The sequence below is a fragment of the Anser cygnoides genome, chromosome 8 (genome assembly GCF_040182565.1).
Source record: "Anser cygnoides isolate HZ-2024a breed goose chromosome 8, Taihu_goose_T2T_genome, whole genome shotgun sequence".
Lineage (NCBI taxonomy): Eukaryota > Metazoa > Chordata > Aves > Anseriformes > Anatidae > Anser > Anser cygnoides.
Window position 1 is genome coordinate 18,701,862 of NC_089880.1, and position 27,368 is coordinate 18,729,229.

The following is a 27,368-nucleotide window of genomic DNA, read 5'->3' on the forward strand; positions in this document are numbered from 1 at the left end:
ATCTGACCATAAACCTTCTCCTGTGATGCAAAGCACAAGGGGAAATCTATATATCTGCTGTTGTTTAGAGCTACAGAACAAAGTATTATTTGAAGACTATATATGCGTATTGTGAAAAATAAATAGAATACTTACTTGAAGGTATCCAATATATTATTATAATCTCTTAATTGTATGTCTTGTAAACCTGGATCTTGGCAGAGGAAATTAACACATGATAAAAATGCAGCACTCAGTTATACTAGCCATCTGAAGTAAAATACAAAGTCTTTCTCACTGCAAAATGTATTTTAACAGTGATACATCTCTTTTTCATGATCAGATTAACCTTCAGAGAAACATTCTGGCTTACCAAGCATATCAGATGTTTATGAACACAATACCAATCCTGAAGTATATATTTCAGACAAGATTCTGAATTATTGATAGAGTAATGCTGTGGTATATTTCCTTACCTTCAGAAAGTTTTCCTTGGCTTCCTCAGAAGCAACAAGGTAGAAGTTCTGTCCATACTGGAAATTTGCATCAAAAACTACCAGAAGTTCTTCCCCTGGATATTCCTATTTTAATTAAAACAAATATTGGAAAACTGAAAACAAATAGCATCCAAAAAAGACATAAGACTAATGAGATTGTGTAAACTCAGAATCTTTGGTTAATCTTATGATTTTAACAGAGAATTTCATGTGCAGAATTAAACAAGAAACTGTTTCAATGATTCTCAGTAAGTAGCCTATGAATCAGAGAAAGCCAAATCTGTTCAGCTCTGTCTGTTCACAGAATCAAAACTAGTACCATTTATTTTACTTTTAGCATATTTTCAATCTAAAATTATTATTTTTTGTTTGTTTGTTTTTAAGTGCATGGTGGGCCATGACAAACTTCTAGAGTTGACAGTGGTCCATGACCTGTGGGTATTACAGTGTTAATGTTTTTACAGAGTCAAACAAGGACAGAACTTATTAAAAGAATATATGTTCTGAGAGTATACAATTTAAAGTGAGAATGAAATAAGCTACATACTAGAACAACTCTTTTGACAGGATAGAAATCAGAAATAGCAGCTCTTGTTTTCAGGTCCTGAATTATGTCTTCTTTTTTAATAAGTTTGAAACAATTTTCTTCTGTGACATCCTCATCCACTCGGCAATTAAAAATTTCTTGGGTTTTTGTAGTGAAGACCAAGGGAAAAATTTCTGGGTGGCCTATGAAAGAAAGCAAAATTGCACAATAAACAAATTTAGAGTGTTCTTTAAATGTAAACATATCCCTTAATAACTTCAGGTCTGTACTGTTTCCTAGCAGATTGCCTTTGAATCTTTCAGCTTAGTTTGTGGTATTTTTGGAAGTGTGGAATACAAATTATATTATATTTTGCTTATCTTGGAAATGACTGTACCTAATGTTTTCTACGTAATGAATATATGTTATTCCTAGTATGAGTGGGTTTTTTTTTGATCAACAGGTGGTTATGAATTTTATGAATATACATTAAGGATACAAGAGCGCTTGATTATATACTCTAGTCCTTCCCTGTAGAGCAACACCATGTTAAGCCGCTGTTCAATCTAAATACAGCTTCAATACCATCCCAAATAAGGACGCTTCTCTGATTTTGGACTTAGGCCTTCCTCTCATTCAGTTCCGACTGTCGTTGAGTCTATTTTTGAACTAGTAGGTGAGACTGAAGTGAGGTCACTAAGATTTAAACCAGGTACAAGAGTTTATTTTCAGCTTTGCTGGAGAATATATAGTTGACCTCTGTTAGTTTCAGTCATGTCCGTTCAGAACAAGACAGCAGTTTCTTATCCCAACTCTTGACATTGTTATCTTCAGCATTTTTAGAGAGGCTGGGTGCAGTTAGGTAACCAGGAGACTGCACTTTGCAAACACTCACAATCTGAAGATAATATACAGTACTTATGTCAGCCATATGTACATTGTCTTGCACAAACTACATCTTCTGCCTTACATAACGGATAAAAGTTAAGACCAATATAGACCAAGCTAGATGAATCCTTCCTCACTGAAAGACTCTTACCAATACTGCCCTGCCATAAAAAAAAAAACAAAACACAACTGTATTCTTCATGAAGGCCACTGTGCTTTCATCTGAGAAGGCTAGCAAGTGTTCATTTTGAACATTCAATTTTTCGATAAACTGGAAAATGGTAAAGATTTAGCAACATGTATATGTGGGATTTTTATTATCTGCTGATGTGGGTTTATCATCTACTATAATGGGCTTGATAAAAGCTGATACTTTCAGTCTCTGTAACATTTCTTTGAGATATTAAATATTTTATCTTAATTCCTCGCACTTGCGGTATTTTTATTCTCGTGTGTGCCTTAAATTAGAGTTGATTTGTCTAAAATGATATTGACCAGTTTTGGCTCAGCACGTTTTGAGAAGCTATCTCTGACCTAAGCCAACAAGGACTGACAGAACAATAAATCCTTCTTAATATCTATCATCTGGGAAACTAAATCTGCATAAGCCTATCACGTAATATATAATGTTTGATGAATCTGACATTTATCCTTTAAACTCTTTCAGTGCTGCTCCTCCACTGCACCCATTCTGCTACAGTCATCCATGAAAATTAATGAAATGTATGGCACATCTGGTACACCCTGCGCTATACCAGGTATGATTTATTTGGCATTCACTGGTTATTTTGTAGCATACACAATAGGCATGTACAGTCCATTAATTCACTTTCAGCACAATTGTAGTAAATATTACATGGCTTTCTTTTTCGATATCTCGGAGATTTCCAGGATTTCTGTGTGGATGCTTCCAAAAATTGCATATTATAGGCAAAGGATTGGGAAAGATCTCTGAAGGTTGTCATTATAGGCAACACCAGACCAAGTCAGCTCTGGTTTATCTTCTGGAGCCCATATTCTTGTCTTTCTGATACTACTCTCTGTAGCTGACGAGGCCAAGATCTGGATTTTACTTTTGCTTATCAATTTTGGCAATGAGACCAGACTCAGAAAAAGTGCATAGTCTATGTTGATTTAAAACATATAATCTTTTTAAGAAACTGCAAAAGTTGATCTGCAGGACTCCCAGGTCACCCTAGCCAAAGACATGAGACCTCATAAGGAAATGGACTGAAACCGAAGTACAAACCACAACAGAACAGATAGACTTTACATTTTGATATATTGGAGCCATAAATTAAATCTCATTTTGCAAACTGCACTTCTTAAGGCATATCTGATAAATTAGTAAAAAGGGGTGCAGAAAAAAAATAACACAAAGACGAAACAGAAAAACAATACTGGGAGGTGAGGTGGTCCCCTCTTGCTTACAGTGGGAAACCTTCCATCTGAAAGTATGACTAAGAAGGTATGACTGTCCCTTTGCTGTGCTCTTGGCATAAGCCAAGAGGATAGAAACTTAGAGTTGCCTACAAAAAAGAATGTAATTTCAATCTCTGCTATACACAACTGGCTCACAGGATGGAATGGACAGGAAAGGCAATGGAACAGTGGATTAGTATGTATCACAGTCTTCAGAGTTGGTTATGTGGCTAGTGCAATTTAGAGGAGTAGAAATTAAAAATTTAGAAGCATAATTTGGTGACTGTTATGTGAATTTCTAGCAGAAGATTATTCTCGTGGCTCAAAGTAAATTAAAGTAAAATTGAACAATTACATTTTTGATACATCAAAAAAGTTAAGTAGAAATAACTTTTTTTTTTCAGGAAGCTTGTATGATGACTTTTTTTTTTTTTAATGCTGAATCAGATGCAAGCAGTCTTGTCCACAAAGACTAAAGTTAAAAAAATCTTCTCAAAGAGATGTAGGTTTCAATATCAATAGAAACAATACAAGCATGCATTAAAGTTAAGCAAAATACAATGGACATCATTATGAGAGAGAGCAGAGTAGGACAGATAGTCTAAGTCGTGTTTTTTCACTGCTCAACTGCTGTAGGTTCAAGTTAAAAACAAAGCAGTCATCAGATTTAAAATATGTGCATCTTTTAGTCAAAAGTACTAATATTCTGTATTATAGAATTGTACCTTACAGCATTCTATACTGTAGGGCCTGTGTTATAGATTCTTGGAAACTATATGTAGATCTATATTATAGATTCATAAGGAGCTGCTGTTGGAATTCTTACCAGTATGAACATTTTAATTGAATGCTGTTTTCCAGTAAAAAGTATGTAGCATATGTACTTCATATTTTGTTCTAATAGGAAATTGTATTCATGTACTTTGAAAAGACCATAGCTCTTCGTGCTATCAGCACTTCACAAAGGGCCAAAACTCTACAAGAAGTAAAGAACATTTGCAGATCTTGCACTAAGGAGATACCGTGGATACAGTTTGAATCCTGCACAGACAGTGACTAAAGAGCATCATTTTTTCCTCTCTCTACTGTCAGGTTAGGTATTATGGATCTAACCTTATTTGCCACCAGATGGAGCTAAAATTCTCTCAATGACAAAACTAAGAATCTCCAGGAACACCATGATTTTCATTTTAAAAGTAACACTTTCATGATCTGAGGAATCACTTGTCCATTTTCTTTAATTGCAGATTACCCATTTTGGTGAAGCTAGTCAGAGTGCGCTTTTCACTTTCACCTACGTTTGTATAGGATTGTGTACGAAGGCAAGTGATATACGAAGTCTTTAAAAATTACCAGGTTTGTATATTCCTAGCTTGCCACGTAATATTAAATAATCAGATTTAACAATGATTTTACGAAATCAAAGATTAAAAAATGATTAAAATTTCATTTTTTTCTTACAATTGCTACCTATTATTAAATGCAAACATTTTGTATCCCATAATTCTGTTGCAATGCTCTTTATTTCCCCTGATCACAGCTCCTCTCAATCCAAGATAAAAACATCATCTACAAACCCATATCTGCTTCTTTTCTCACTGCACTGGTGCTACTCAGAGAGTGGTACTGTTTATAATCACTATTGTAATAGACGTACTTCTTCCCAGTTTCTATTTTTTCCCATTCATATTTTTTTTCTTTTCATTCCATGGCATTAGTAACACTGAAGCTTCAAAATGTTGAAAATATTCCAAAACTATTACTTTAAAGCCCAGTCATCATAGCACTTACCTATTCTTTCCATAGAAAGATCAACTTCATCTTTTTTATCTGAAAAACAACAACATGATGTTATCAGTAATTTTTCTTCCTTAAAAAATACCCATGAATTTTCTTTTCCTTGTTGGGGCAATACTTAAAATCTTAAAATTGTGGGGCAATCATCATGCAAATCATGTCATGTGAGGAGGTGACAAACAGACAAGGCTGGCTAACATGGTACAGTAGCAGAACTGGCAGGTGTGCGGGTAGGAGCAGATGTTACTCCTCCTAACAGCGGAGAAGTCAGGCTTGCTCTGAGTGGCAGGGTGCTGCAGGAGTTGGGCATTCGTCAGTTCCTGAGAGAGAACCTACAAACTCCATGGAGGGGTAGGATAGGAGGAGATTACCACTGATGAGCAGAATATTCTCTGCAGCACGATAGCTATTAATCAAATGGGGACAAAAAGGTGATTAAAAGGGAAAACCAACTTATGGAAGTTGGCTGTCATGGCCAAAAAAACCACCCTACCAACAACAAATTTGTATTTAGCAAGGCCTTGTTTTTAGCCTTATGCTTCCTTAGCTGTGCACTGTAAATGACACAAGTGGTGTAGTCTCTCATGACATCTCAGAAAAATGCAATAAAATGCACTGCAATTAAATTGTGAGACTTTGGTATATTTTTAAAGTCTGTTGTTGTACCTTTAGAGTATGATCCTGAGCATCTAAACTCCAGCTGTGGGGGCACCTTTCTCTGCCTGGTGTTCTGTACTTGGACTAAGTTAGCTCTTGTAAATCTCCCCGCTTAAATGTATGAAGTCTCCTAATTTCCCATTCAATACTGGTTTTATGATACAACAAACTATTACATCTAAACTACTAAGACAAAGTGTCAATATTGCAATGTAGCTTTATGTTCCACATTTTGGTTACAAAAACATTATCTGTAATCATAGATCACTCAGTTGTTTATGAAAATAGTATATTCTAATTTATCTCATGTTTACTTAAATGCCTGGGCCCAAAATAATTAAGGTAGCTGTTATGCAAAACCAGATAACTGCTTTCTTCATATCTGTAGTATCTTACGTACCAAGCTGTTTTCGTTTTCCTTTTGAGGATTGCTTAGCTTTGTCACCTTTCTGTTTCTTTGCTGAAGTTTTTGGACTTTTCGAGGTGGTCTTGCTGGATCTGAGATTTTCTGACATGTTTTCAGATTCTCTAGAGAAGAATACATATCATCAATAAAGAGTAAACAGGCAGTGGAATGCACTGTGCATGAGTGAAAATTTGGCCCTTTATGTAGCTTATTATTACAGTTTAAATTTCAGCCACAGTCAAAGGTATGCTCCAGAATTTTAAATCATAAACTGTATTTTTATATGATATGTGATAGTTGGAAATACTCCTTCTGTCCAGGGTCATTAAGTATGGAAACTGATTTTCCAAAACAGTAGAATGTTAAATTAGAATAGGCATTACCCTTACAGAAAGCTAAAGAACCTGAGCCTCAGTGTGAAAAGTATAGGTGAAAATTCTATAGCTGTACATATTTGTCCCAGTGTCCTCAAGTATAAAATCATTACACAGCTGCACAAACTATTTTTCTGCTTTTGCATTTCCATTTCATTTTTCAGTGCAAGTCTGTGGAAGACAAACTTGGAAAGAAATTGTATGCATAAGTACATGCAGCAATCACACAGCTGGAGACTATACTGCATAGAAAGCTACTTTTATTTCATTTACTCCCCTTCTTCCTAGTATCTAGAATAAGCATAAGAACAACAGTGTAGAAAAGACTCCGTTCCGTTGCAAAGAAGAAAACGAAACAGCCTGCCCACGCTGTACAGACTGGACAGCACCACCAAAAAATAGATCTCCAGCACCATCATGTGGAAGATGTACATGTAGCACCTGGTAAAGCTACACCAGCATGCTCCAAAATTTGTTACGAAAAGTATTGAAAATTGATATTGTTATTGAACAGCTGGAGGTATTCAGCTGGGATAAGGACAATGGGACTCCCAGTTTTTGTGCTCCGAGTGCCCCTAGTGACAGGAAAGAAACTTGAACCCGCTCCCTCTCCCCACTTCCATCTCCCCACTTTTTCTTAGGACTGTAAACTGACAGGCAGAGAAATTGTTTCTTAATATTATACAAAGCACCTACAGTATTTGGGTGCTATCATTTTGGGTTGGTCATTTGCTCCCAGGCTGTGAAACATGGTGTTTATCTGTTTTGTAACACAGTTCTCAAATACTTTGGAAGCTGGCAATATAGATAGAGGTCACAGGTTATAGCCTGGTGGTATAGCCTGTATTTGGGACCTATGTTAACTTCACATGAATTCAGGATAAGTTTTGCTATTGACTTTAATGGCAGCAAGATTTAAACTCTTATTACAGTTATGCATTTTTATCCTACTCCAATTAAAATAGAAAAATACTCTCAAAATCCCTGCGCTCCTTTCTCTATCAGACTGGATCTTGCAGATCACAGGTGATAAGCTGCGGGCATTTCTCTGTTGTGCATTGATTATGCCAAATACAATCTCCTTGCTTACTCCATCTGAAGACCTGTAGCAATTTAATCTTCTGTTTTTGCCAAAAAAGCAATGATAATAACAACCCAACAAATTAATGCCTTAGAATTCTGAAACTTTTTACTTGCAGTAGCTGATGGTTTTGGAAGATTTAAAAAAAAAAGTAAATTATGTACTGTAAGGAGAAACTTAGGAGGTTTTTTCTGCCCTCATTCTTACAGTCTTTTTGTCAAGTACAGGATTACAAACATTGACAATATATTTGTTATGTTCAACATTCAATATATTTTCCCAGTTACAACCTTTTAAAGGTGCCTCTACATTGGACAATGCCTGGTTTACTGTTCTGAAACACTTGGGGCTACCTAACTTAGAGGGCGTGCTACTTCAGATGGTTAAGAGAGGCTAATTTTCTCATTTACCAAAAAAAAAAAAGGGGGGGGGGGGTATTTTCTATCCATCTCTTCATATATTTTAAATAAAATCTGTGACACATTTTACAGAGGGATTCTGTGTCTATTCTAACGTGAAACCAACCTTGATACTTCTGAATAAAAGATACAGTGGCCTCCAGGATAGAAAGAGAGGACAGTTGTTTTAGAAATTATTTGAAATTATATAATATATATATATAATATGTATAGAATTGAATTATAATTGAATTATATATAATATATATTGAATTATAATATATATAATATATAATGGAAAATATAATAATGAGAAATTATATCTCATATGTATTACAGCTACATTGTCTTACTTTACTGTTTCCTGATTATACTCTGAAACCAAGCCAGTTTGGAAAATTTGAGTTCTTCTGAGTAACCTAAACCCTAAGTCACATGCATGGAGGAAACACTGAAAGGGCAGAGATAAATCACATGGCTATTTTTAGTAGAATAACTTGCAAGTAAAAAAAACCTCTTTTCCTTTGAATTACTTCAAGAATATTATACCTAGAAAAACAGTTAAAATTTTTGGAAGTTGTCTCCAAGTAATGAAGTTCTTCCTCCTTTAACTGAAAGAATCAGCTGTGTTATAGAGATACTGGGACCGTTGGTGAAAGCAGGGAGGGTGAGCGTGTATCTATCCAATATGTTAACGGCTGCAAACGAATACAGCAATCAATAAGGACTGCTTATGGTCCCATCCTTGGTGACAGAACCTCACCAACTGGAAAGCAGATATATCCAAAGCAGTTAGAAAAATACAAGTAAGTAAAATACAAAGTAATTATCTCTTTTTACAATATCCCTAATAACATATTGCATCTGCCTGTTTGTCATCCTGTGGGCGTATGATTGTGGTTTGGAAACATTTACAGTCTCCAATGAAAGCAAAGGCAGAACTTTGAAAAACTTCTCTGAAAGATGATCCAGCCTATATCCATTTACAGACTGTATATGCACATTTTTAAACTTTTTTTTTTTTAAAGTTTAAAAAACAAACAGACAAAACCAAGAATTATGCTACTAATCCCTAGGTGCTCCCTGTGGGAAACTGGCACCAGCTGAGAACTGTAAAATACGAACAGCAATCTTCCACTCCCCAGCTCTTCCAAAAAGAGTGCGCACGTGGGCAACCTGTGGCCAAGAGCTACAGCGGACCATGCTGCCAGGCAGGGCTGGGGCTCGGTAATTCCTCGCATCAGCATGCCAGGCACTGGCACCGTTGCTCCTATTCAATGTTGTGTTTTACTTCATGGGAAAAAAAGTGCTTGGAAAAAAACAACTTGCATACAATGTGCTGAGGTACCTCTTGTTAAGTGTTTAGACTGTGAGCCACAAGAAAATCAGTTGTTTGGCTGGTGGAAATCTTGCAACCCAAAGATTTCATACAGTATAAAGTCTTAAATTTGAAGAGAATTTTTTTTTAATCTGTGGTTAGCTCCTACCCTGTTGGGGATATTTCTGTATTGCTTATTTAGAAAGAACTCTATAATACAAATATTTGTCCACAAACAGGCAAAAATGCATTATACTTTTCCATTAATGCTTATATAAATCTATGATGCTGTGATTGAGAAGTGAGCTTGGAAACAGCATTTACATTAACATAATTTGAAAAATTTCAAAGTGCAAAAAATAAAAATAAAAAAACCAACACTTGAAAATCAGTTGTCATATACACTACCCTATATTTTATTTTTTAAAGTAGCATTTTATTAAAATTCTTCATTAAATATGTTCAGACTAATTTTTCAGCAAATTTTCAGCGGAACGCGATGTCACACTTTAATTGGTAAGGCCCAATTAAAGCTGCAAATGTTTGACAACATCCTTTGACGTTTTGTAGCCTCATTTATTTTTAGACGGATCTCAGATCTGCAGAGTCAAGAGGAACAGATCACAATGTTCTCCGGTCCGGTAATGGGCTGAGACATTTACAGTTACAAAACAAATCCACAAAGTTGCTAGGTACTGCAAAAGGGGAAAGTTAATTAGCTATCGGTAACACAAAAGATGCTGTCAGAATTGAGGTCAGCGTGATTCATTGCTTGCCTAATTGAATGATTTAAGATCAAGCTTGTGTGCATTACTAATTTAGGCCTGTAATTTGCTCTGGTTTGGAAAGGACAAAACGTGAGTCCATTTAACAAACGCACTGCGAGGAAATTATTAAAAAAAACGTGCTCTATTTTTGTGGTTTTGTTGGGGGCTCTTTAGGTAGTCTGAGTGTGAAGCTAAAAACCACCCATCTGTCTGTAAACATTTGGGAACTCATTAAAAAAAAATCATTAAAAATACCATCTTTTGACCTAGTCTCTAAGGCACAAAAATACAATGTACAAAATACACATGCAACCTGGCCCCTACATACGCTGATACCCTATTAACACACCCACAGCGCAGCACACCAGTGCGGTACGTTAACGCCCGCGTGCTGGGCCGGCTGCCAGGAGGGGTCTGTCAGGAAGCACACAATACTCTACTTCGCTCTACAGCGCTAACACGAGATTGACTAAACGCCTCAAGCTTGCGTTACAACTAGCGCTCGTACATATTCGGACACGACTTCTGTATAGGTGTTGCGGGGAGCAAAGCTGCCGTTTCGGCCCCTGGTTTAGTTTACCTCCTCTACGCGCGGGCAGCGGGGTCCCACACGGCCCCGCGCCCCCTCACGGGGCGCCTCAGCCCCCCCGGCCCCGCCCCGCCCACCGCTACCTGCGCGGCCCGGCCCCGCCGCGTCCCTGGCGCTCCGCGGTTGTCACGGCAACGGGGCGGGCCAGGATTGACGCGCCCGGCGGCCAATCAGCGCTCCGCCCCCGCGGGCGGAAGTCGCTATTGGTTATTCCGCGCGGCCGGGCAGAAAAACTACGCATCCCAGCATGCCGTGCGCGCAACGGCTTGCTGCCTCTGGGGCGAGCGAGGAGCAGGGCATCATGGGGGCCGTAGTAGGCGGCGGCTCCGCGCTCCTGGCTCCGCGGACAAGGCGCTCCCGTGCCGGTCCCCGCTGTCCGTGCCGCCGAGGGATGTCCGTACCGGGGCGCCCGGCCGCGCGCCGCCATTACGGCGCTGCAGCGCTGGGACCGGCTGTGTGCAGCAAGGTGACGGGGAGCCCCCGGGCCGCATCGCTGGGCGGGGGGGGGACGGAGACGGGAGCGGGGCCGGCTGTGCTCGGGGCCGGCTGTTCCGACCTGCGTGCCCCTCCGGGGTGCCGAGCGGCCGGGAGGCTCTCGGGGCGGGCCGGGGGGACCCGTGTGTGCCGTGACCGGGCTCGGGGACAGCGGGGGCAGCTGTGCCTCGGGGGGTTTACCGGGTGGTGATTTCTGTTTGAGTTACGTAGGAAACTTTCATTAAGCAAATTTAAAAAAAAATAAGCCTAATCCGGCACACCTGTAAACTTATTCGTGACCTAGGCTGCCTGCGCTGTTCTTAATGCCAGCAGCCGTCCTCTCAGCTACGCGGCCCTGGCTGCCTGTTGGTATCGGTGGTAGCGTTTGTAACGCGTTTGGGACGCGGTGAATGCGGTAACGGGTTACGGTCTAAACGCGCTGATGGTGCAGGGCAACATCCCGAGCTGTGCTTGCGAGGGGCCCTGCCCGCCTGTCTCAGCGCTCACCCAAGCCGTGCCCCCTCCGCCCCTGACGGCGCTCACCGCCGCCCGGAGGTCCCCTGCTGCCCGCGTCCGACAGCGGCAGGCTTGGGGCCGGGGGGGGAGCCCTCGCAGGGCAGATCAGCCTCCGGTGAGTGCTGCTGGAGGCTTTGGTGCTCTGCTGAGCAGAAGGAAATGAGTCAGGGCGCCCTGCATGTGCGGTGTTGGTGCTGGGCAGTGAGAGGGGAAGAGGTTTTCCACAAGCGACTTTATAATTCCACAGGGGCAGAAATTCCATTACTAAATAAACGTTCTGACCTCCTGGCTGTGAGGCTCCCAATATGGGCTCTGCAGAACACTGCAACGTTACAGGTCGGGTCCCCTGTTCGGTGTGACGTGCGGGTACCTTCACAGAAGACAAACGCCCTTGGGATCCAGGTTGTCGGTGCAGACCGACCTGCTGCTGCTGTATGCGTGCTTGCACGTTTTCCAACTGCTGTGCACCTTTTTCATTTCAGAAATGGAAAATCCTGAAGTGGCTGTAAGCAGCTGCAGTGCTTATGATGATGAAGGGCTCTGCAGCTACAAACAACACCCGTCAGCATCACAGGAGCTGCTGGTGGAAGACCAGCTCAGAAGGAAGTTAAAGTTCTTCTTCATGAACCCGTGTGAAAAATTCTGGGCCCGGGGCAGGAAACCTTGGAAACTTGGGATTCAGCTACTCAAAATAGCAATGGTTACTATTCAGGTGAGTAAGTATGGAAGCAGGAACTCTTCTTAGTCCAGGGGAATTCAAATGAAGGGTGTAGATTAGAAATGCTGTTCTTGGTCTGGTGTGGAGAGTGGGAGAGGATGGACTACAGAACCGGCTTAGTTGCATATATGTAGCTTACGTCTCGGGATCTCATGAGGCATAGTTTTCTCTAAAACTGTGGACTGAAAAAGCTTTACTGAGAGTGGATATGAAAGGAACCATCTTCAAGGGCTTTCTTCTTTTTCCCATTTTCCGCTTCCTCTCCTTTTTTGAAGGATGGCATCCTTACATGTCTATTACCCCCAGTACCATTTTCTCTCTGACGGTGTGTGTGTGGCTAGGGGAAGGAACAGTGGCATGCATTACAATAGTGATAGGAACTGAAATTGATACCTGCTTTGTGTCCATAAGCTTGTGCCTTGCATATGGTATACAAACACTTGTATCCAAAAAAGCAAAAATTCTGCCCCACTCTTCCTCTCACCCAGCCTTACACCATGGATTTCTTGTAAAAAAATTATCTGCTGCCTGAGCTGCAAGGTTTGCCTCAGAGCAATGTGAGTAGAGAGTTAGGAAGTTTTCCGTGTAACGTTTCTAATGCCTTGGGTGATCATCCTTCGAGTTGCCCATGTGATTTACACTCATGGTGGTGTTAGTGCTATGAAAATAAAAGTATGGAGAAGATTTTTTTTTCCACAGGTACCTGAAAGATGGGTAAAACTATAGGAATAGTAGTTCTCTTGCTATATATCTAGAAGTATGTTTGTATTCCCCACTTCATGCTTTAGTTTCAAATACATCATCATCCTCTGATTGTCATCTGTCCCATTTTTCAATTAGAAATAAAATTTGATGGTTCGAGAACCTAAATAAGAAAGAAACTAATGGTAATTTACCCTAGCCTTTGCAGAGAAAATCTGCCAATAGGTAATTAAATCTTAGTGCTGTTGATTAGCCAATGTATTCGTCTGTGCCTTGAATACCGGGTTTGCTCACAGACTATCTTAGTATCTCTGTAACTGAGTTATCCTTATCAAAAAGTATATATACAGTTTGCATCATGGCCATAAAGCTAATCTATAGACTGTTGATTCAGACTTAGCTCTGATGAGTTTCTTCACAATAATCCCAACACTAGGTATGAAACAATAGTCACTAAAGAGAATTATGAGCTCCTGCAAACAATAGAGCACATTTTTTTTTCGGAAACCTTTCCCACCCTGGATGATAGCTAGCAGCATTTTATGCTAACTCTTCATGAACTGTTGCAGTATTATTTTTTAACAGCTTTGAAGGTTATCCTGTTACAAGCACAGTTTTCATCAGTTACTGTCAAAGCACCTTTTACCCAAACCTGAGGGAGAGATGTTTGTTTTCTTTTGAGTTGTCCTCAATTTGCATTTTCTGCGCTGGAGTCCAGGCTTCCAAGTGGGGTCTGGTTATGTCTTGTCTTGCCTATTTAGCCGAGGAACACTGATATTCCTCAAGGCAAGTTATATTAATGTCGGGCTGAACTAAAAAATAATGTAACAGTATCTGGATAGCTTGAATTTGGGTTGGTATACTTTTCTTTGTGAAAATGTGAGTCCTTAGCCAAGACACTGGTAACCACGTTAAAGGAACACTCTTGAAAGCCATTGTTTCCTTAAAGTCAAACTTGACCAGCTGCAAAATGGAGTAGCCTGCATGTAAGTGCTGTGTGTACCAGCACGATGGGAGTAGCTGTTTGTAGGACAGGATTTATCTGCTATTCCAGAAGCCAAATTTGCCTTTGAACAGGAAATATAAATGTCTTTTCAGCTTGTGCTTTTTGGATTGAGCAATCAGATGGTGGTTGCCTTCAAAGAAGAGAATACTGTTGCATTCAAACATCTCTTCTTGAAAGGGTACATGGACAGAACGGATGACACCTATGCTGTTTACACACAGACAGATGTCTATGACCAGATATTCTTTGCAATTAACCAGGTAAGGGTTGTCTCTGCAATGTATACAATATACATGCTCCTTACTTATGTGCCTTTTCTTCCTCTTCCTTCCCTGATGTCTGAGATTGCACATGTGCACCTGTTACTTAACACTCGAATATTGACTTGTTAAGGGTATTTTTGATATTGGGGAAGGTTTATGTCCCATCTATCAAATGCAGATTAAAATGTGACATACACGTGGTAAAGTGTTTTGAGTTATTGTCCTGGAAACCTACTCCTCATGGAAAGATGAGGACCCAAACACTGCTCTTCCTCTGTTGTTAACAGGCACTTTATGATGAGGTAACAAATTTTAATTGTTGAATATCAAAGATTTTTTATTGGGTGGGACCTTTTAAAAACAAAGATGAGTTATGGCACAGATTCAAACACTTGTGTTTTTTGCTTGTTTTGTTGGTTTGTTTGTTTGTTTTTGTTTTTTGTTGTTTGTTTTTTTTTTAAGAGACCAATAGTTTTGGTGCAATCTGACTTGGTTTGTCTGTTCTGAACTTTAGTACTTACAGCTGCCCAACATTTCTGTTGGAAACCACGCTTATGAGAAGAGAGGAGCAGAAGAGACAGCCCTGGCTGTATGTCAGCAGTTCTACAAGCGAGGAACCATCTGTCCTGGAAATGACACCTTTGATATAGACCCAGAGATTGTGACTGGTAATGGATCTAGTCTATTGTATTGTTTCTTTGGGGTGAGGGACCCTACATTTATGCTTAATTCTTAATTAACATCCAGCACTATATTGTGTATTCAAATGCGGTGTACTAAACTTAGTACCAGCCAAAACCCACAAGAAAAGTACTGTGTAGCTAATTTCACTTCCAGAAAAACTGTCCTTTTTAACTGCTGCCACAAAAAAGGGATCTGTTAGCATGATAACCCTTTAATACAAGTATTTGAGGCTAATTTCAGGAGCCTTCCCAGTGAATTCATGATGAATGTCTTGGCTAGCGTTCAGCAAGCCAACGTATTTGTAACCTAGCCTCCAAAACAACTCATCATTTAAGCATGCTATCTTGGCTACTGTAGCCAACTGCTCTTTACAGCCTTCGGAGTGGGAAAGGCAGATTACAGCTAAAGAGCGTGATAACCCATGAGATGTTTTTGTGAGTACTTATCCATTGCAGACTGCTTGTACATTGAGCCGATGACGCCTTTAGACAACAGAACAGTGGGAAAGCACAATTTGAATTTCACTCTGGATTTCCACAGGTGAGGAGGAGTAAGTACTTCCCACATCGGTGTATTTGTGTGTTTCCCCTGCAAAAAGCTAATGTGAGACTCTATTCCAGGCTAGTAGCAGTGCAGCTCATGTTCAATCTGAAGGCAATCAACCTCCAGACTGTTCGTCACCACGAGCTCCCTGACTGTTATGATTTCACTCTGACGGTACGTGGGAGCCTGCCATGCATCTTTCAGTTGAAATGAGAACCCACTCTTGTTGATTTACTATATGCAGTCAGCACAGATGTTTTCTGAGGTGTGTTGGGTACCATTCATTGGTCCCCAATGGTGTCTGGATTACTCTGCCTTGTATTGGTACCCTGTAAACCACCATCAGGTGTGATTATAGAAGGTTAAGCTTTGAGTGCTCCTGAAACAGTCCTCACACACTTGTTCAGTTTACTGCTTTTTTGTACTCTAACCCGTCTGGCTTATGAGGAAAGCACATTTAGAGAGGTGCTTCTAGGAATGTGGGTGGTTTTTTTTTTTCCTATCGTGGAGATAGGGGGCTGTAGTTTAAAAGAATTTCACCTATATTTCAGTATCTAGTTGATCAAGCAATTTGTGGCAGATACTTGCTTAGCTAGATGTCTTTCATTTTGACTGTTTATTTGAATAAACAAAAATTACTTTAAGCTTAAACAAGTTTCATAACTTCTGCCCTAGCAGAATTATTCTGAATCATTATGCAATCTTAGCAGTACAATATACTGTATATATTATGGTTTAACTTTAAAAAGACATGCACTTTTTTAAATTTTTATTAATACAGATATTGTTCGATAATAAAGCACATAGTGGAAGAATTAAAATAAGTCTAGACAACGACATAGAGATCAGGGAATGTAAAGACTGGCATGTTTCTGGATCAAGTAAGTGACATAAATGTGATCTAATTTTTGTGCTAAACTTTCATCATGCTAACATAATGTTCGTTAACCTTTTCCTTTATTTAAAGATGATGCACTATTGACATACATTACCTAGGGGGTACACTCTAAATCTTGATTTTTTTCCTAAAGAATTGTTGTTCTTAAACTCTTGAATTGAAATCTTGGAACCTAGCCACATCATTACTTTTCTTATCAGCTCTGAAACCTTGTACCACTGATGCTGTTAAACCAAACTTTTTCCATCCTTCTTGTTTTGGCTACTGAGCTTAAGCCGCTCACTGGTTAAGGCAGGGCTTTGCAGCATTGCTGTAGCACTGGGCAACAGAAGGACATGTGATAGCAGTGGAAAGTTGAAACTGATTCACTCTTATTGCAGGACTTAACACCAGCCAGATAAGGAAGCATTGTTGCTAAGGGCTGCTAGAGTGCAATGGCTAGAAACACTTCTGATTGCTGTTTAAATGATCTTTGGTGTGTATTTGAGTGTAACTGAGATGCATGGTATGGTTAAATATCTATTTTAGGTAGTTACTGACAGGAACACCCTTTGTTGTCACCTACTGTCTCCAGTCCAAACTTTGCCTGAGATCTTTTAAGATTAGAGAAAGTAATCTCTTTGAATGCCAGAAGCTTTCCAGGACTCCAAATTCCACTTGGTTTTCAATTTTTTGCTGATGTAAGCAATACAATGAAAGAGGTCCATTTTTATATTTGGCTGTTTTCTTTTATTCTGTGCCTACATTTGGAAATTCCCTTGTGAACAGCTGATAGTAAGAAATGAGTGTTTTATTTGTTTGCTTTCTTTTTAAGATCCAGACTGGAATTAATTTTGCAAATTTACTGAAATGCATCACAGAGGGCAAGACATACCGCACAAGCAAACACATATTCTGCTAAACAGTCTTTATCAACTGGCTTTGCTAGATGCCATGTTATAAATGCACACCAGATGGCATACTACCTCAAACAGATTGCCTGTGCAGCAGTAGAAGAAGGTTTCGATACCAGGCTTCTATAATAATCCATATTTCACATTTATGTAGATTGCCTGTGTTACAGTTCTCAAAACTGTCTCTGGAAGTACCCTGTGTTAATTTTTGATAGTCAAGGAAAAATACAAAGGCACTGATGGCAAATGGATAATAACAAGCTGCTGCTGCTGCTCTGGACTAGACTGTAAAACCAACTTAAATGGCACCAGCACGTGTGTTAGTGGCTTTTGTATAAACAAGAAGTAGGTGGGCTTTTTCTGGGTAGTTCTGCAGGTATCTTTGTGAAGCCAACTAGAAATTCATCATCCCATTTTGGAGACTTGCTGCCTATTCTCAAAGCGTTAGCATTAATTTGCTGCTTTTTTTTTCTTCTTCAAACAGTAATACTTTTAGCATTAAAAATCTAATCCTTATACTAACTTGAACTATTTTCTTCTGTGTGATAAGGATAAAAAGGAAAAAGATGCCTAATTGTAGTTTTGGTGCAAAATTTGACCTTAATTGATAAAGAATGAGATTTTTAGTAATAAAAGAGATGGAGCTCTCACGTCCAGCTCAATGTTGGTCTTAGCTATCTGAGCAACAGTGCAAATTATCTACATGGCTCTAGGACAGAAAACCCATCTAACAGTCAAATACTGTTCTGGAAGAGAAGGTAAATATTTTGTAAAATTCCTAAGATATTTTTTTAGTCAAATATTGTGTCTCCAGTGCTTGTAAAATGGACAACCCTCACCCCCAATTTTGCAGCATTGTAAGATGCATTCACACTCTGATATATGATATTTTTGATGTGGCATCAACTTTCTTAACTGAAGTGCTATCAGCAGTGCAGATATACTTGTGTCTCTCTTGAAAATGTTAGACAAGCTTCTGTGGGGAAAATGCTAAGATTTTTCGTAATTCAATTATATAAACGCAAACATCAAAACTTGATTCTTACTTCAGTATTCAAGATGAAATGCATATGATGATAAACACATGCATTTTTGTTCCTGCAGTACAAAAGAATACTCATTACATGATGATCTTCGATGCTTTTGTCATATTGACTTGCCTCGCCTCATTGATCCTTTGCACGCGATCGGTGGTTAAAGGAATTCGACTCCAAAGGGTGGGTATAACTCTTCCTTTGGAAAATATTCACGTCTTGAGTAAGTCTAATTATCTTTTTCTGTTCCCCTAGGAATTCGTAAGCTTTTTCCAATATTATTATAAAAAAGAAGTATCTTTCAGTGCTCAGATGGAATTTGTCAATGGGTGGTACATCCTGATTATAGTTAGTGATGTCCTAACTATCGTTGGATCAACCCTCAAGATGGAGATACAAGCCAAGGTAAGATAGTTAGGTGGAAGCAATGCTTGTTATTTCTATCCCAACTAGGTTTAAATCTCTGAGGACTCTAGGCTGGTTATTAGTTCTGACTGGTATGGACTTTTAAAACTTTGTCTTCTCTTCTACATTTATAACTGAGGTGTGTTGTTTCCAAATATCACTAGATATTATAATTCTATTTCTCTTTGCTCCTCTTGGTTGTCTCCAAGGAATAAAGTTAATTTCACCTCTGAAAGCTTAAGGCTGTTGACTTCCTCTCTTCACCATTTAGGACCAGTTATACTTTGTTGTTGTTGTTGTTTTAGGTTTAGCATTTAACTTTCTGTTCCCCATTTAACGAGTGCTTAACTGGTGTAAGGACTCTCCTTGAGCATCACATTGCTGCTTTCCCATCTTCTGCTTTCCAGCATGTACATAACAGTCACAGCCTGGTTTTAGGCCTTCAATTTCTAAAATAAACTTGCTGTAGAAAAAAAATATATATTTGATATATATTTTTTTTAACATTGGGGAACAAAAATTGCAATATGCTGTCCTGAAACACTCTAATATTCAGATAATGTTGTTCTTCACTGAATCAGCAGCAGACTTTGAAGCATAACATTGCAACACAACAGACTTTGGACAGTAGCGATAAAAGCACAGTGCTGAAATCCATCTGGTGACAGCTTGACTGTCATAAACACCCTGCACAAATTGCTCTATCTTACCTTTGGAGATGTAAACTTAGTTTTTAGAAGTAGAAAGAAGCTAAGAGGAAGTTAGTTACGATAAAAAAGAGAGGTCTATCCTGCTTGGGGAGAAGCGAAGACAGGAACAAGACTGAAACAAGATCCTGTGTTTAGCATTCCTGTATCTCATAAGTATAAATACATATATATATACATATATATCTTTTCTAAGGCAGTATTTTACTTAAACTCTTATCTACAGGTACATATCACTTCTTTTTACAAGCCTTGTGGGTCACGATAGCAAGGTCTTTTTCCATGTTACTGTGTGAAAGTTAATGGCTGAATAAGTATCAAGTTTACATTAAAGTAGTCCATATTTGCTTTTTATCAAGCTGTAAATGAGTTATGCAAATACGCAAGATTAGCCAGCTGTTAGAGGAATAAAAACAGAAAATAGTGGAAGCTTCTTATTCAAGTAAGCTTTCCAGATGTGAGCATTCCAGAGAAGAGCTGCAGTTCAGGGAACAGAGTATCAGCTCACTTGGATGAAAGTGAGCCAGTATTTATAGGTGGAAAAAAAAACAGCCAAGTGTCAATAAAATATAAATGAAGCTCTGGTTAGAATTAATGTGAAGCTAATTATTCTTCTCACTGTGACTTTCTACGCCTTGCAGGTCCTTGCTATATATCAAGATCCTCCTTATTATTTATCTCAACTCTGCTGACAAGTCATGATATCTTTTTAAAAAACGCTTTGCCAGCATGCTGGAAGAACTGTTTTTGCTCTGCAGTTCTAAAATCAGGTCTGCGCTGTATGTTGGGATGTGGCTGAGAGATTCCCAAGCTGGTGCAGGGAATCTGCCAGTGCAGTCGGCATTGGAGTGCCGGGCATTGGCGAGGGGGTCTCTGCATCTGCAGTCCAGCTGTGCGGCTGGCCTTGCAAAACAAACTTAGCTCATTGTCAGAATTTGTTTTATAAACAGTCATATGTAAAGGCATGTGAAATGAGTAACACTTGAAAGTTCCCTTGCTCTTTGGTGGCACTTCTGCTCTCTGATGTATATTGCCCCAAACAAACTTCTAATGAGAGAGATTTCCAAGGAAAACAATGCTCCTTATCAGATCTTTGTAGTAATGAGAGTCACAATTTAGAGCCTGTCAGTTGTTATAATATTTGATTTCTTTTGTTGTTTTTTTTTCCTTTAGAGTCTGACAAGTTACGATGTCTGTAGCATACTCCTAGGAACATCCACTATGCTTGTGTGGCTTGGAGTCATTCGCTACCTAGGTTTCTTTCAGAAGTATAATGTAAGGATCTCCTGAGATCTTCGTGCTGTTGGTATTTATTCTGTTTGTTGCTATAAGACAACTGGGAGAAATACCTGGTTGAATTCTTACTGTTTGTATTGCCTTCTGCAGCTTCTCATTCTAACACTGCGAGCAGCATTACCCAATGTAATGAGGTTCTGCTGTTGTGCTGCTATGATCTATCTGGGCTATTGTTTCTGTGGATGGATTGTACTGGGACCGTACCACGTGAAGGTAACATACTCGACGTGAAAAAGACAACTTGAGTAATAGAATGGATTCCAAATAAATGACAGTTTACTACTGTTGTCTTCTAAGTTTCCATGTCAAGGCTTTTCTAATATAAGAATAGTGCATCTTCAACATGATGCTGCTCTGCTCGAGGAGCCTGACTGTCATGACACGGTCAGACTTTCCTCTGGTTGTGAAAGCTCTGAGTCAGGATTGGAAGTTGCTGTGACTCCCAGTCACGTTCTGGGAGTCCTGCTTGGTGTTCTGAGAAACAATCTTCATCTTGCAGAACTCTGGTGTCAGATTAAAGCTTTGGAGATGTTATCCTTATCCCTTTTAAAAGGGAAATTGCCTTATCAACTCTAGAAAGCGTTCACAGGAGAATAAATTGAGTCTGCATGGGTATAGGAGGTGACAAACTTTGCTCATTCCTGAAATGTTTTACTGTTAGCTCTGCATGTTGTCATACTGTGGGCATACAAAGAGATCGGAGGAGCCAGTCAACAGTTATATATCTCCTTCATGTTATGTACAGGCTTTGGCCCCAAATAAAGTGGCAACGGATGTCCTTGTCTTTTTCTCTCCTCTCTAGTTCCGTTCTCTGAACACAGTTTCTGAATGCCTTTTTTCATTGATAAATGGAGATGACATGTTTGCCACCTTCGCAAAAATGCAGCAGAAAAGCTACTTGGTTTGGTTATTCAGTAGGATCTACCTCTATTCCTTCATCAGTCTGTTCATCTACATGGTTCTGAGTCTTTTCATTGCGCTCATTACAGATACGTATGAAACTATCAAGGTAAGCACGAACTCCTACTCTTTGTTTGGAATACAAAGGCAAGATTGGTGTTATGCAGGCTCTCATTTCCCTTGATATTTTGACTTGCAGTGCATGCCATTTTAAAGAATGAATATAATAGCTAATTTTGAGGGCATAGGGTGATTACAAGAGACTTTTATTTTTCTGTACTCTGGTTTTCTTACGAGCCTATCTGATTTCCTGTCCCAATGGAAGTTAAGTATCAACTAAAAAGCAGTAATTTCATATTCCATTCTCAGATTTCAGGCCTGAGCAGTATCTGAATATCTGACCACTGTCTGGGGAAGCTGTTGCATGTTTCATTGTATGTTTTTGTTGTTTTGCTTTAGGCTATTGTATGTTTTAGCCTTGTTAAAGTATTAACTAAATATCGATTTTTAGCACTACCAACAAGATGGCTTTCCAGAGACAGAACTTCAGTGTTTTATATCGCAGTGCAAAGACTTACCAAACTCTGGCAGGTACAGGTTAGAAGAGGAGAGTTCTGTGTCACTATTTTGTTGTTGCAAGGGTAAGTACCTAACTTAAAATTATACATTACTGTATGTGCAAAAGCAGCACACCACAAAAGATCCCTGATATAATGTTCATGAAGTGTACTTAATTTCTGGGGGGCAAGGGGAAAAAACAAACACAAAAATCAGAAACCATTTGTTATGCTGTATGGAACATTTGAATGAAATGTCTGCATCCACCAAACTTCCTCAGGAGAGGTGAGGAAAATTTTAAATTAAGAATCTCTTAACATACGAAAAATAGTACAAAAAGTTAGATAATACAGGGTTCCCAATTACTGTGTATATGTATCATGTGCAAGCATTAACTCTTCCTGTACCCACTGCAATAGTTGGGACTTACTGAAGTCATTCCCTGTTTTCCTATCCACTTTTTAATGATACCTTATGCAGCAAGGTGTCTTAATTTAAATGTTAGCAGTTCTGAAACTGAAAAAATCAGCTTGCAAAGGTTTTAAGATAGCATGCACTTTAAGGTACTATCACAGCTCTAGGAAAAGGGTTGCCTAACTTCTATGGAGAGCATAATGCTTCAGTTAAAGTTTTGTTTCTTTAGGAGTACAGACTGCAGGATATGCGGTTTATATTTAACCTGGCTGGCAGCAGCTCTGCGTCTTGCTTGCTGTAGGGTCCCTTGGTGCAGGAGCCTTAAATACTTGCAGCTCGCTAAAAAGATCAAAGAAATTTGAAGCTCCTTGATATGGGCTTTTCTGGTGCAATATATCGTTAAATGTCACGTATATATGAAGGAGAGGAGATGGGAGCAAATTTGGAGCCAGGAGAGAACAGAGCCCGCAGTGAGGCTGTCCAGAGCTGAGAGCCCTTGTTCCGACCCATTGCCTGACTTGAGATGAAAGTGTGGGATGGAGCAGAGCAGGCCATCTTGCTCCTGGGTAAAGGGTGCTGGTGGTAATGTTTCCTTTTCTGCACACACCTCTCAGTTTAATCAGGCAAGAAACCCAATATGAGGCAGGACAGGGTGGGGACATGGTACTTTTTCCCACTGACTTAGAGGACTCTAGAAGAGCATTTGAAAATGAAGAACTGGTTGCTCTCAAGCAACTTGTTCTTCAGGAGTATTGGGCAGTCCGCAGAGCCCTGGATGTGAATGGAGCTGTGGCCATTGAAGTGCCTGGTTTTGCAGCCCTGTCTCCTAAACTGATTCTTTAATTATTCATCATCGTGGCAAATGTCGTGATCCACATGTGCTCCTCATGCTATGCATGTTAGTGTTCCAAACCATTTTTTATCTAGAGGTGTTGTGGTTTAACCCTGGCGGGCAGCTCAGCACCACCCAGCCACTTGCTCACTCTCCCCAGCTGGTATATGGGAGAGAATCAGAAAGGTAAAAGTGTGAGAACTGATGGGTTGAGATAAGGGCAGTTTACTAGACAAAGCAAAAGCTTTGCACACAAGCCAAGCAAACCCAGGAATTCCTTCACTACTTCCTATCGGCAGGCAGGTGTCAGCCACTCCCAGGAAAGCAGGGCTCATCACGTGTAACGGTATCTTGGGAAGACAAATGTCATTGCTCCAAACGGACATTGCTCCTTTAGCTCAGTACTGTGGCCTTCTGGTTTTACTTGGAAACAAATGGTCCGTAGGAATAAACAAGTATCTCAGGTGGTAAAGGTTATATAGCTTCTGTTCCTTAAATAGTCATGTGGTCCTACACAACACACGAGGCTCCTCTTAATCCTTTCACATGTTCAAAATGTTTTTGTTGTGGTTGATGGTAGTTTCTCATCAGTATATGTCAAATAACTAATTAGCTAGTTCCGATGCAATTTTAAGGCTCCTTGTACAATGAAACTATAATTTTGATGCCTGCACCTGACAACATTTTATTCCCCTCCCCTGTACAGGTCCTAGTGAACGTATTTGATGGTTTGTGGGAGCATATCTTGGAGGCTTTGAAGCAGCACATGTTGCAAGAACTGGATAGTGGAGTCAGCAGAAAATGTTACACCTTAAGTCTGAATGCTTTTCTCCAAAAACAGCATAAGCCTGTGGCAGAAGCTTGTGGTAAACTTACAGACTTTCTCATTAGGCACTCTCACTTCTAGGTCAGGTTTGTTTGTTTGTTAGCTTTGTTCTATTTGTTTCCGTAGTTAAATTGTGCTGGACTGCAAAGGGCATTAACAAGCTGTCTGTTCAGAGGCTTGGCTAGATTGTACAAAGGACTAGGAAGGCAGGAACTTTCAACTACAAAAAATGGTGCCGGACAACTGCGACTTTGAACACCGAGCTGGCCCTCAGTACTGCAGGCATTCTCTCTCGCTCACTGAATGAACTAAGGCAGACTCTAGTGCTCTCAGCATTTTTGTTTATCTGCAGTCATAGTAAAAATAAACTAAACCTATGAAATTTGGTGGAACTTTTTTCTGGAGATGTTACAGTGCACAATTGGTGCACAAGCCATTCAAATACGGCTCTGAGCATAAACTAAATACTTGTATAAAGAGAAGCGCCATGCGATATAAGTGGCAGCCTCTTCTCAGGGAGGACACGGCTGAAGTCAGGGGGCAAGGGGAGAGGAGAGATGTAGACCTTCTACATCCAGCTCCAGTAAGGGTCAGCTGCGGTCTTCAGCTTAGCAGTCTGCTCACCTTATGTTTTTAAAGGAAAAGTCAGACAGAAGCACTTTCAAAGTATCTATTTTCTTAAGATGAGAACTTCCCTTGGTACACTAGTCTGTAAGCCTGGAGTATAAACTAAGGTGAACACACAGACTCTGAGAGTCATCTCACCACACTATAGAAACTGATGTTTCCTACCAACCTAATAACCTGGTACTGTCTGTGGCTGTCTGAAACATTAGATCTTACAGAATTTCAATTCTGGCAACTTGGATGATATACTTTGCTCATTGTGATACCATTTAATGGATGCCTTATTTTCTATAGTCTATTCACTCTGGGAGCAGAGGAGGAAAACAAAGGGAAGCATATTTTAGATAACTTGCATTTGTAAGCAACAATTTAGTAGGTGTGTGTGCAAATATGTAATGAAATTCTGTATGCTGTGCACCAATATGAAGGACACTAAACTTATTTTGTCTCAATGTTTACATATTGTAAATGTGCTACAATAAACACTTGTGGTTGCAGTAAGTATTGGGTGTGTTACTATTCATTTCAAGAGTGAAAATTTAATATTTTTCCAGGATAGCATAGGAGCTTTTTTGCTTATTTTTTTTTTTAATAACAATATGTAACTTCTGGCATGCAGCAATATATAGTGTGTGCAAAATTGTATTTCCTGCAGTCAGGCTAGTTCTTGTGGATCATGGTGAGCAGCTGGTCTCAGTTTGATCCTGATAACAGCTTTGCATGTTTGTCATAAAAACAAGCAACTGTTAAACCTTATACTAAGAATGCTTTTGTGTATTACATGAAGTTCAAATTCAGCAAAGGCAAACCAAATGCCATGTGGAGGCAGAACAGATTATTCAAGGTATCTAAAAGATTCTTGTACTGAGATACTTGTCCTCTAACAGCCACCTAAGATTGCAGACTTTTGAAGCTGTTTAAGGAAGTTAAAGGCATCCTTGCCTTGAAAAGCAAATATTAAGTAACTGCGTGTTCTGGTGACACATTAAACTCCTTATGGATCTTTGAAAACACACAACATAGTAATGTGCACATTGCTATTGTGTAAAGCAGTTTATGCAAGGAATTCTGCATTTTAAAACCACTCAACTGCAGAAGGCTGGCATCTTAGCAAGGCTTTTTCATACCAAGTTAAGAAAGCTAAATTTTAATAGAAAATCCGAGGCTTGCATTGAGAACAACACTCATTCAAGGTTTGTACCCAAAACAAAGCTGACCCAATAGTTCATTCTTTTTTCCCTGAATTAATAACTTGCTCAAAATGCAGATGCATTTTGTAAACAGTTGTGGAATACTTTGTTTTCCAATACATTTATAAGGGAAGTAGAAGTCTAATTTCATTTAGAAGCAAGGCCGAGTACCTCATCTCTGTTAATTTGCAAAATTGCCAACAGCTTTCAGCAGAATTTGACAGCTTTGAAATATCAAATTCTTACAAAGTTTCATAGAAGTAGGGAGAAATCATGTTAATAGAAGCCTGCAGCATGAAAATAAGGCATAGAAAACTATAGTGGATGACACAAAAGCAGGACAAGATATTGTATACAGCTTCTTTTAATTCCTAGGAGGAGAAATCTACTCAGGAGTAGTTTCTGTTGCCTAAAGAGTAAACCTCTGTGGTTTTTGTTGCCTAAGGAGTAAACCTCATGGTGAAGTTTTTTCTGCAGCAAGATTCCAGTTAGAGCCTTTAAGTATGGCCCTGTACTTGTGCTGCAGCTAAATGGCAATCAGCTGAGACACAGAGCACTGCTGGAACACCAGGCTGTGTTAGTGCTCCTCCTAATCTAGCATTGCTGATAGCTGTGTGGTTTGGGGGAGGCGAGACACAACGCAACTTGCATTTAGACAATGATGGGAAAGGCCACAGTGTGAAGCCAGAAAGGAAGGGTTATCTGAAATTAGGAGATGGCTATGTGAAGCAGCGGATAGGCTGGGGTGGGAGGAAAAGGAGGGACAAACTGCTCAGAAAGTTAGCAGAGCAACACTTACACATTTCTGGCTATGGATGCAGGCTAGCATATGAGGGAAAGATCCGTACTTTGAAAGGTTACTGGCTGACACCTGCTCAGGTTGTCCAGTTGTGGCTACAAACAAATGCTCTTTGTATTACATACCTATTTATTTATTTACTAAGAGAAAGAGATGCTCAAACATTTATTTTTCTCTGTGGTAGTCGTGCTGCCAATCCAAGTGCTTGCTGTCCAGATTTACAACCTGCTCAGTTCCTGGTGTTCAGGACCCTTCTCTGCCGGAGCACTTGGCTCACCTGAGAAGCAGCCAGGCGGTTCTGTGCTTTCTGGTCTGCTGGCTGCAACTGAGACAAAGGGCAGCTCTGCCAGGAGCCTCACAGCTGCTGCCGTTGCATGGGATGAG

At 39.6% G+C, this 27,368-nt stretch overlaps 2 protein-coding genes across 6 annotated transcripts in view; one reads left to right on the forward strand and one right to left on the reverse strand.

Annotated features, from left to right (window-relative positions):
• The window catches only part of DNAI3 (dynein axonemal intermediate chain 3), a 26,092-nt gene extending 14,966 nt beyond the window's left edge, over positions 1 to 11,126 (reverse strand). For 4 of the 5 annotated variants that reach the window (XM_048059012.2, XM_048059010.2, XM_048059011.2 and 1 more), the window contains exons 1-5: positions 10,783 to 11,126; positions 6,167 to 6,294; positions 5,104 to 5,142; positions 1,024 to 1,205; positions 456 to 560 (exon numbers count right to left, since the gene is read on the reverse strand). In XM_048059012.2, the coding sequence (XP_047914969.1) occupies positions 456 to 560; positions 1,024 to 1,205; positions 5,104 to 5,142; positions 6,167 to 6,294; positions 10,783 to 11,126 (798 nt within the window). Of the gene's footprint in view, positions 1 to 455; positions 561 to 1,023; positions 1,206 to 5,103; positions 5,143 to 6,166; positions 6,295 to 10,690 lie in introns of all 5 variants that reach the window. The other variant, XM_048059013.1, reaches the window with a different exon arrangement.
• On the forward strand, positions 11,034 to 25,496 carry MCOLN3 (mucolipin TRP cation channel 3). Its single transcript, XM_048059018.2, has 14 exons — positions 11,034 to 11,165; positions 12,172 to 12,401; positions 14,208 to 14,375; positions 14,893 to 15,046; positions 15,518 to 15,602; positions 15,683 to 15,779; positions 16,387 to 16,486; positions 18,501 to 18,613; positions 18,686 to 18,835; positions 20,716 to 20,817; positions 20,929 to 21,051; positions 21,641 to 21,847; positions 22,250 to 22,379; positions 24,249 to 25,496. Exons 2-14 carry the CDS (start codon positions 12,174 to 12,176, stop codon positions 24,266 to 24,268), a joined length of 1,677 nt encoding a protein of 558 aa, XP_047914975.1. The 5' UTR covers positions 11,034 to 11,165; positions 12,172 to 12,173; the 3' UTR covers positions 24,269 to 25,496.
• Positions 25,497 to 27,368: the final 1,872 nt, after the last annotated feature.